Source organism: Rana temporaria, chromosome 3 (assembly GCF_905171775.1).
Source record: "Rana temporaria chromosome 3, aRanTem1.1, whole genome shotgun sequence".
In the NCBI taxonomy this organism is placed as follows: Eukaryota; Metazoa; Chordata; class Amphibia; order Anura; family Ranidae; genus Rana; species Rana temporaria.
Genome location: NC_053491.1, coordinates 135,371,507 through 135,382,411, shown reverse-complemented (window position 1 = coordinate 135,382,411; position 10,905 = coordinate 135,371,507). Strand labels below are relative to the sequence as shown.

At 36.8% G+C, this 10,905-nt stretch overlaps 1 protein-coding gene and 1 long non-coding RNA gene across 2 annotated transcripts in view; both read right to left on the bottom strand.

Annotated features, from left to right (window-relative positions):
• Positions 1–214: 214 nt before the first annotated feature.
• LOC120931737 lies at positions 215–5,330 on the bottom strand. Its single transcript, XR_005747896.1, has 2 exons — positions 367–5,330; positions 215–285 (listed from the first exon to the last, which is right to left on the bottom strand). It is a non-coding gene; the product is annotated as an uncharacterized LOC120931737 (long non-coding RNA).
• Positions 5,331–8,761: 3,431 nt separating this feature from the next.
• Positions 8,762–10,905, bottom strand: part of SEMA3C (semaphorin 3C) — a 206,612-nt gene continuing 204,468 nt past the window's right edge. Inside the window, exon 18 of the mRNA XM_040343452.1 lies at positions 8,762–9,284. Coding sequence (XP_040199386.1) covers positions 8,874–9,284 — 411 coding nt within the window. The 3' untranslated portion in view covers positions 8,762–8,873. The remainder of the gene's footprint in view (positions 9,285–10,905) is intronic.

Below are 10,905 nucleotides of genomic sequence, written 5' to 3'. Positions count from 1 at the left end.
TTCTTGTTTCTCAAATAATATTGGAGAAACCGTCAGTGACAAACCATAGCAAATTCTTTGCTTAAGCATTAGCTTATAATAATCGAGCTTACTGAAAATATGCATGGCACATGTACATTAAACAGAACATATCTACTATTAAGTAAACATCCTGCACAAGTACTACTAGGGGTTTGATATTATCTTTGTCAGCCCAAAAAATGTCCTTTGTATACCTACCAGATTTAGCTTCACTTAGTTACTAGGGGCTTGACTTTTCAGTATTATGGACTAAGCTCCATCTACCTGCATGGTTAGACTAGGAGCACCATCAAAGCAGAGAGAAAACCAATCCCTCTGGTCCTCAGTGATAGGGCTGGCAGCAACCTGCATATTATGGACCATCCACTACCCAATAAAAGTATTGTTAGAATGTTTTATTTTAACTGCGGTCACTCGCTTTGGGCAGGAAGGTGAAAGGTGGACTATGTTTATCTGATAGAAAAAAAAGCCAAGTCCCAAGTAACAAAGTGAAAATATATAAGGGGTACACAGAGGAAAGTTTTCAGGCTAATAAAGATAATAGCAGATACCTAGTCTTGGGCACAATTGTTTTAACAATTAAGATGGCCTTGCACGTTTTCTTAAATGCCGAGACTGTAGAACTAGTAAACTATTTTATGAAAGGCACCAGCAGGAGAACATGCCATCAAATTAGCCACACTGTACACATGATGCCCAATGGCAACTATTTTGAAAAGCCTTTATTCACAGGATAGTTTGGGTAGAGTGTAATGAGACAAAAATGCAAATCTACCCCCTATTTTCTAGACATAAAGATTTAACATACATTTTATGATCTATAATCCACAGTGTTCATGGTATATTCCCATGTCTGCGTGGCAGAGGACTACCATTGAGACAAATGGGTCTGACACACAAGCGGATCGGATTTCCATGGAAATCTCACAACATGGGTATTAAAAACAGGGCATAAATTGCTCAGCTTTTAGAATGTCAGAGTCTTAATATTTTTTTCTGATATATCTCACCAGAGTGTAAAACCCCCTGAAGATAACCATGACAGCATTGGTTGAAACGTGTCAGGGTATTTATATGGACACCAATTTCACAATTGTATACAATGTATTGTATTGTTAAACATTTGTTAATATTGATTGTACATCTTTTAAACTGTCTGTAACCAGAATAATTTTTTAAGAATTTAATAACAATTTGCATTTGCATTCGCTGCACAATAAAAGATCACATTATATTATTTTTAATCTCATTGACTATTACACCATATCGCTACAAAACCCCCTGGGGGAATTCTCCCGTTTTTGTAAATGCTCAGCTTTAAACCATCATGACCCAGCAAAAAAATAAATAAAAATCAATGGTTTTAGGTCATGGTCTTTTAAAAAAAATGAATTAAACTGTAGAGTTAAATGAAAAAATGAATTAGTAGTAGTAGTAATAGTATTCTTGTTCCTTACCTATGAATTATTTTTATACAGGTGTATACATTAGAAACAAGAATGTACTACACAATGCAGTCATAACTTGTATGCAGACTGCAAGATTTATCTAGCTTTGTGTTAGTAGTGATGTAATATATTTTTTCTAGTAATTCATATGGGGCACTGTGGTAAATTAAGAAGTCTGTTTGTAACTGAATTGCATGCAGAGTATAGAACAAAGCTATAGGAGAGCAACAGTTTTGAAGAAGAAGATTGCTTCTTTGGGGTGATATATATATATATATATATATATATATATATATATTATACTGTGTGCCCTAGCTCCTAGCTTTGAACAAATCTGTTTATGTTTTGTAGCTACTATGATGGGCTACTGCAGTGTAAAACCTCTCAAATGAGTGCTAGGTGGAATTTTTCTTTCTTTCGTAATCACAAGATCTGTCCCGTATTATAGCAAGAAACACTATATGCCTCTCACAACTGTAGACTTGCAAAAATAAATGTACAGATTAAACTTGTACAGCAATCAACTTGAGATAATTGCCAGTACTGTCATATTCCATGCAACACGTGCTGCCTGTAGATAGACTTAAGTTCCCTGCACACTTCTGTGAGGGTAGTGAGGCAATTACAGGAATAGGGAAGTAAGGATTCTTAGAAACCTTGTCAGCAAATTAGGAACAAGCTGTTGTTACAATAGCAAGATACACTGAAATGTTTGTAGTTATAGTAAATAATGCCAGCACTGATAACTATCAGTCAAATTCAACAGATAATATAGTAATATCTTGAAAAATGTTTAAGCAGACCTACAGTTTAAAGTGGGGTTTATGCAGTGTGTGCACCTTCTTCAGTTACAGTAGCAACTTAGAACAGCTTTCAGCACTTAATGCATATACCTCTAAGGGGGTGAAAGGACTCACACATTCATCACCGAATACCTAGACTCTAAAACCCAAGTATGAAGCCTATTGATTATGAGACTTGAGATTATGAGATTATGAGAAAATTAGGAAAATTCAAATGTGACTTCATGAAGTCAATAACTAGCTTAGTAAGTAAGACTTATTGTGCAAAAACATGAACCCCCAAAAGGTAATTCATAGCAAAATGCATTTTGTATTTACAAATAGGTGAAGCTAAAAGCAATTCAAAATATAGTTTGCTAGCACAGAAAGATGAAATAAATCCTGGTCATATTAAAGCCTAATGATACCTACAATGTTGGTCTGGGCTTTAACCAATCATGTTTACACTTTTTTTAGAGAATTAATATATATATAGGCTTTTCTCTGCATTAGTGTGGGATTAGTGGCTGATGGGTTCCCATTTTTAGGATCCTACTGTATATCGAGTTTGTTAAAATGGAGTTTGTTTTTGTCATACGTGTTGATTTGCCCCCACATTTCTGTTCCACAGCAAAAACAGGAAGTTACAGAAAATCCCTCCAAAGGGATCTCTGTTTGTCACCGGGGTCACCCCCCCCACCCCCCTTGGAAGATTTCCTCGTTATTCCTGTTTTCATGACAACTTAGGTGTTCTAATCCCTCTCCACTCTATCCTAACAAAATACAAGTTTTGCATTTAGTAATACACTAAGTAAGGCAACAATTGTTTATGTAGATCCAATATTAAAACCATACCTGGTCATACCTTTTCTTTTCATACCTTATTCAAATATAATGTAGCAAGACATACCTTTAAGGACTACATATTTTAACAATTATGCCCCGTACACACGATCTGAATTTCTAATGGAAAAAGTCAGATAGACATTTTCCATTGAAAATTCTGACTCAGTGTATGCCCCATCTGAGTTTTTCCATTGGATATTCCTAGGAATTCCATCAAAGTTTAGATAGAGAACATGTTCTCTTTTACTCCAATGGAATTCCGCCAGAATTCCGATGCGAGTTTGGCCGGGCGAAATTCCGATCATGTGTACAGGGCTTTAGGAGGATTAGCTACCACAAACAGGTACAAGGAATCAAAATATTTTCTAACACAATATCAAAAGTTGCAAATATTGTTGTGAAATAAGAAAAAAAAAATCTTCACACACATATATAACAACACCTAGAAACTCTTCATTGATGTCATGAAAATTGGGATGTGGTATAACATAAGCATTATATAGCATACAAATATCTCTAATCCAGACGTTACCCAGTTCCAATGTACAAACTGAAGAAAAGACCCAGTTAAAGGTCACCAAAGACATAACAAACTTGACATTCACTCTTATGTAGCTATATAAGGTCCTTTTTCAGACTTAACTGTTCACTGTGAAATAAATCATATTTCAGACAACTGTTGTAGCATTTAGCCTCATGCATGAAAGTGAACATTTTCTGATCTAAACTCCCAATACAAGAGGCTGCTGCAGGATTATCCTATGATACTTTATTAATTTAAGTGCAACTGCATAGCTCTTGTATTGCAGTGCTTGACTGCCATAGTGACTGTAGACTCCCAAGCACAAATAAAAAAGTGGGTTATATTTTACTTGTGTGGTGTGGGCATTGCTGATTTGAATCCCTGGCTCTCAAAAAGCTATGTCTCTTTTCTTCTGCTGTGTAATGGCTCCACATGTGGAGAATTCACATATGCATAAAAAAATAACCATTTTTGTCAACAGAAGGCAAAGACAGTAGTTGAAACATTAGCCATGTTGTGTATAACATAAATGGCATACCTTGGGAATGATTTATAAAAAATTGAGAAAACATAATTACAAAAATGGAGCTCTTACCAACAGCACATAAGCCCTGTTTTTTTTTTTTATTTACTTTTCTAAAAAGAAAGGATGCTACTGACACTAGCTCATATTTTGTTCTATCTACCATAACTCAGTTCTCACTTGCATACTGAATAATATGACCCTGTTCTCCTAATTTTACCGAAGGTCACGTATTTGCCTGGAGCCCACAACCAGCAGTGTATTGGGAATACTTTAAACAATATCATGTCGAAATAAGGTCTGTGCCTACATAAAGCATTTCAAGACAGATACACCCAAACTACTTCTTTGGTTTCGAGGGTCCATCAATTGATTGAGTGACCTGTCTAATTTTTCTTGATATCTCTTAGAAATTACAATGGCATGATTACCAAGGAAAGCAAAGGAGTTTCATTTTAAGGTAAAACCAGTAGAGAATACTGTGACCAGTGTCAGAATGGTTTGTTATGGCTTTAACAGGTGGGTGGAGCTAAAAAACCCATGCCTGTAAAGCACATCACCAGAGTTTCCTACAGATATAGGAAACATATGGATGATTCACCCGGTAATATTTATGGAAATTTGAAATTGGCAAACTAAATGGACCACTTGCTCTAGTTTTATGGTTATATAGTCAAAATAATGTTAAAAAGCAGCTATACAATGAAAAATGCTTAAAGTGGAATTCCAGCCTACAACTAACTAATCCTAAACTGTTTCCTCTTCCCCCTAACACATATGCCAACTAACCTGTGTAAGAAAGATATATACACTTGAGAAAGAGCAGACAACAGATGGGCTATTGAAGTCTATAGGTGAGGTTACTACTTCAGGCTTTAAAGTGTTAGTAAACCCACAAGAATAACATCAGTCTGTATATGCAGTAAAATATGCTTCTTATACTCACTGTGCAACCTAAGGGGCTAATCCTTTTGCGTTGTGTAAAAATTCTGTCTTCTCTGATCCACCCCTAGTTCCACAGTCCCCAAACTATCTCCTGATAGAAAAGAGCTGAGGGGGGGGGGGGGGGGTTCTTGGAAGTGTGCATGTGACCAGCACAGGCCAATCAGCCCTGTCCAGGCAGAGGGTCAAGGGTCCTGCAGCCTCATAAAATAATCAGGGTAGAATGAAAACTCCTCCTACAAACTTTAACCAAACATGATAGAAGTCAAAAGACTGCTCTAACTGCTGATGAGCAAAAGGTATTTAGCAGTTTATAATTACTAAAACTATTGCATTTTCATGTTTTGTGTAATGTGAAAGATCATATATAGTGAATGCAGGGTCCTGGGTTTGGTAACACTTTATAGCTGTTGTCACAGTACTTCCTACTCTCTCCTGCAGTCACCGCTGGCTGACAGAGGGAAAATCACATGACGGGACCTGAACAGCCTGAATATAGGCAAGTATATACATATTTTCTACATAAGTTAGTAAACATAGGTGTAATGAGAGGGAAGGGGACAGTTTTTAGGCTAGTTAGGTGTAAGCTGGAATTCTGTTATATAATGTAAAACACTGTTGAATACTGTTAAATAATGTATATCAGTGACCCAAAATGACACGTGAGACATCTAACTAAAATAAGACCTTAAATATGACATTCAAGTGAATGCATAGTGTTAGTTGTAAATCCCATTTGTTATGACAAACAATAATAATAACTACGAGTATTAGTTTTGGTGATACTGAAGTCGAGATAATCTTTTTACACAAAACAACTTAACATATCTCAAGAAAAGATAATTGAGGACATAAAGTACAAAGGGCAGCACCATTCTGTGTGTAGCAATACATTTTAAAACTATTTATTCTGTAAGTAATGCTCTCACTAGAAGGTAGTGGTATACAGGCACATCAGATGAAGTATATCAGATGATTGCAGAGTCCCAATCTTGCACGCAATTTTGCCTGATGAAGGAGCATGCATGCTCCGAATGCATGCACAATTCAGTCTTCCCCTCAGTGATTTCCTGCTGACGGCTTCTTTCTGCGCCTCTCACATTCAGCCCGGGACACCGGATACCACCGGCGCCACTGGGTGTGATGACAGCGTGCCTCCTCAATGCCTCCTGGGATCTCTGCAACCAACTTATATACTTCATCTGATGTGCTTGTATATCACTACCTTCTAGTGAGTGCATTACTTACAGAATAAATTGTTTTAAACTTTATTGCTACACTCAGAATGGCACTGCTCTTTGCCCTTTATTTTTATATCCTAGACTCTCTTCTGCCCTCCACTGTGCTGCAAAATAACTAATTTGCTACTCCAGTGGTTATACCCAGGTTGTATGGACTTTGCATGATATCTCTTGTAATACTCCAGTATCCACTATTTTATACCCTATAAACTATATCAATTTGCCCCTATCACCCATTTCCACTAGATAATTCTTGGGCCAAAAATAGAAATAGAGGTGTCTTTTGCTTTTGCTACAGATATACCTGGCGCAACATTTTTTATTGTTTTTATAATTGAGGACATACAAACTTAAATCAAATTCTGATTACTGGAGTATATCATAAAATAGAATCCTGGACATCAAAAGTACACATGCAGCCCTGACGACATATACCACATACCCACCAGCTGACAGCAATGATATCAGCAACTGGCACATTAAACTTTATTGGAAGTGTGTGTAGCAGCCACAGCAAGCTAAAAGCAAAGCTTTTCCTTATGTTTCATGGAAATGAACAGCAGGATTATTGTCCAGCATTGAAATGCTGCACAAAGGAGAGCTTTCATTACTTTCAGACAGTGATGAATGTTGTAGTAATGTGACGGAAACACTTTCCCTTCAAAGAAAATGTTCTTCTGTCAGCACTCCTGTAATCTAATAAGTCTATTATTTTTGTTATTATGTTTGCATGATTAATTTTACCTTTAAATATTATTACGATTTTTTTTGTAATATTTTCTCATTAACTGACATCTTTTTTGTCACCAGCCCTTTGTAACAATTTGAAGATTAAAAAAAAGACATCTTATCTTTACAATCTCTCCACAGTACTTCCTTATTCACACCAATGCATTTGCATTAATATTACAGTAGAGTTAACTGAGTTCTTGGACCAGTGAAAAGATACATGCATAAAAAACTGCCATTGATATCATTTGAGCAGCAAAAAGTAGTAAAACAGTTGGTGCTTTTTTGCAATTGTATCCCTTTTAACAGTAAAAACATTTGCTGCTCATGTTTATAACTTCCATCACTTTCAAACTTTGCTCCATCCATTTAACAAATATGCCTTATTTATTCCCATATTTGTGTATTTTTCCCACATTATGCTGGTAATGTTCCTGGTTGAACCCCTTCAAACAATACCTAGATCCCAATCCTGATTTTCCTGGGATCTGACATTCTGGAGGCCTAGGTCATCTCCTCATTCCTCCTAATCCTGTTCACTTTCTGCTCTCTCGAGTATGCTTCTGCTCCAGGGGTCAAGTCCTGGGGAAAAAAGTGTGGGAACTCCCACCCAAGATCCACTCCCCCACCAAAAAAATAAATGATATGCTTATATGCATAATTACTAAACCGCATGTTTTTTTAAGCAAGTTCTTTCTAAATCCCGCGATTACTCGCGGCAGACCTCCGCAATGTCTCCTCTGAACAATGACAAAAGCTCCCAAGAGACATTGCGGCATTGAGGAAGTGACGGAATACCCGCACACTACCTGATGAATCCATATACAGGAAGCGGCCAGTAACATAAAGGATTACTAAGGTTCGCCTGTCCCTGACATTGACTCGAGCTGGTCATCGCCACTTAGTGAAGGATTGGCTCGTGCGGCTCGGCTGCTCTCGGCTGTTCTAGTCCTGCAAAGGGAACTGTGTTCCTGCTGTGAAAAAAGTGCAGGGACTCCGTTCACACACGTTCCCGCAGGACTTGAGCCCTGTTCTGCTCTCAGTGTTTTATTACATGGCAGCCTGCTGATTTAAGTAAGAACATTTGGTCTACAGAAGAGTAAACAGCAGCAACGGATTTTACATTGTCCTCTCTTCCTGTTGGAAAGTATTCCTTCAAAAATGTAGCAGAATTACCTTTGAACATAACATAATATCTTAATATAAATTAATGCATTCATGCATGCTTAAAGCAAATGTATATAGTGACAAGTTAATTGTGTGTTTTTTTTTAACATTTTTTTCAAATGATCATTTTACTTCCATATGTATTCAACTTTCAGTATTTGAGAAATGCAAACGGTTTCCCAAAAAGTCTAATTTACATTAAAAGTGCCTTTCAATAACATGATGCAAAGACTGATGATGTGTTGCAGCCTATGATATTCACTTTTTTGCATTTGCCAACAGTAGTTAGACTAATACAATTAGATAACTGATAGTTTTCTAAGGATTGCAACCCAGTATTTCTATGCAACATTTGATAAGACAACAGTATAAACATAAACTCCTTAAGAGCTATCTTTTTTTTTTTTTTGCATACAGCAAATTGTCAACAAATTCAATTTATTTCCATGTTAATAAAAAAAAAAATCTAATAAATAAGGTGTAAAAAAAAAAAAACTTCAGTTTAAAAGAGCCCAAACAAAACTTAGGACTGAATCTTCTTTTGCTCTACCGAATATAAATAATCCTTGCATTTTTTAATTTTCATACTTTTTGCCTAGGTGACTTGTAACAACATTTTAAATTATTTGGCTGTAATCATAAGAAAAATGCTTAAGACCCAGGTAACTGATTTCTCCGATTTCTACTTTTTCTGGTATTCATGAGAACTTTTAATTTGCCGTAATCCCCTTTAAGTTTTGGGACTTCTGATACTTGGCTTTTTTTCTGTCTGCTTTCTTTGCAGTACTGGTTAATCATCTGCATCTCTGAGTGACTGAATGATCCAGTAAGGTCCTTGGGATGAAATTGCAGGCCACTCAATGTACTTGCCCAGATCCACTGAGATTTGTCAGTCATAAAACTCACAAGTTCCGGTTCTAAGATTTTCAAATTGATTTTGGCTACCGTTTGCTTAAAGCCATTTTCAGTTGCTATGCAGTGATACATTCCTATATCAGAGTCTTGAATGGAACGGATCAGAAGTCCCTGACCAGTTGAAATTAACCTTTCATTTAATTTCACCTGTGAATAAAAAATGAGGCTTTGTTTAAAATAAATAAAAACAATTATAACTAGAATAAATAACCTAAAATATAATTGTATCTTATGTGCATTTTACAAAGGGATATAGATTTCAGACATTAATGCACTTGTAAAATGGAATTAGACTTGTCTTATCCTACTAAAAAGAACATTTACATACATACCTGTGCAGAGCATGAACTGTGGGGTGGAAGCCATTTCTCTGCAGAGGTCCGCACACATCCTGCTCAGTCATAGTTAAAGTGTAACTAAAGGCAACACTTTATTTTTTTTAGTTTAGATAGAGTGGAGGGGGATTATAACACCTGTCAGTTTTTATTGCTGTCTATGTCCACATTAGGGAGAGTTACCCTCTCTATTTGTTTTGTTTACCATTATCATTGAAAGTGAATTTACAAGAATGATGAAGAAAAGGATGGCAGCACTTCCAGCATAAAATTATTATTTTATTGAAATTCTTTTAAAAACGATGACATGACATGACATGCAGCCAGCTCAAAAACTGAACTGAACTTTTTAAACTGGCTTCATGTCACGTCCTGTCCTTGTTTTTAATGGAATTTCAATAAAATAATTTTATGCTGGAAGTGCTGCCACCCTTTTCTTCATCATCCTACATCTTATGGCTCTGAACCAAGGCTGGCACCTGGATTGCTTTATGGCAGTGGAGACCTGATGATTTTCCTGGAGCGATACAATCTCTTTGTTTTACTGGAATTACAAGAACATTTCAAACTTTGGGTTGTCCCCAGAAAAGTAATAAAAGGGAAATCTTCCAATGGGGTCACTAGTTCTGGTGACTGGGGGGGTCCCCAAGGGATTCCCTTAATTTTCAGCGATTTCCTCTAACTTCCTGTTCTGGACTCTGGGGCAGGAAGTGAAGGGAAATCTCCCCAATGGGTCAAAAAAGGAAAAAAATAGCTGACAGGGGTTAAGACCCTCCCTTACTCTATCCAAAATGAAAATAAAATGCCTATAGTTCTATTTTAAGACCTCATGTACACTGCTGTTGGACATTTAGGAGCATTTGGGCATTTTTTTCAGCAGCCCCAGAACTCTCCCCAATATTATCCTATGGAAACATGTACACTCAGGCGTTCATTGTAGTCTAGAAGCAGTTGAGTTTAGAAGCATTTCTGTGAAAGCAAAAATTTGCGTTCAGGACAGAAGTTCAGGGGCTTTTGAAATGCCAAATGCTTGTCACAGTGTGTAAACGCGTCTAAACATGTTAACTCACATTTTCTGTATAGGTGTTTTCAATGAGGATCCATTTCTGACCATTTGCAATATTAAAAAAACAGCCTTCCCAGAACCCTTGTATATTGTGGACTGCAAAGGGGGGGAGAGAGAGAGAGAGAGCGAATGCGAGAGATAAAGAAAGTGTGAGAGAGAGAGAGAGATGCCTGCATTGTAGGCATTTGACTGCATTGTAGGCGTTTGGAAGGGTCTACTGATCTATAAAATATGTTATCTGTCAAAAAAGCTTCTAAGTGCAAATGCTCATGGACGCTGCAAAGTGTGCATAAACGCGGCATGTAAAAGTGGCAAAACTGACATTTTTAGGTTTCGGTTACTAGCTGTCAAGTTCCATCATTCAGAA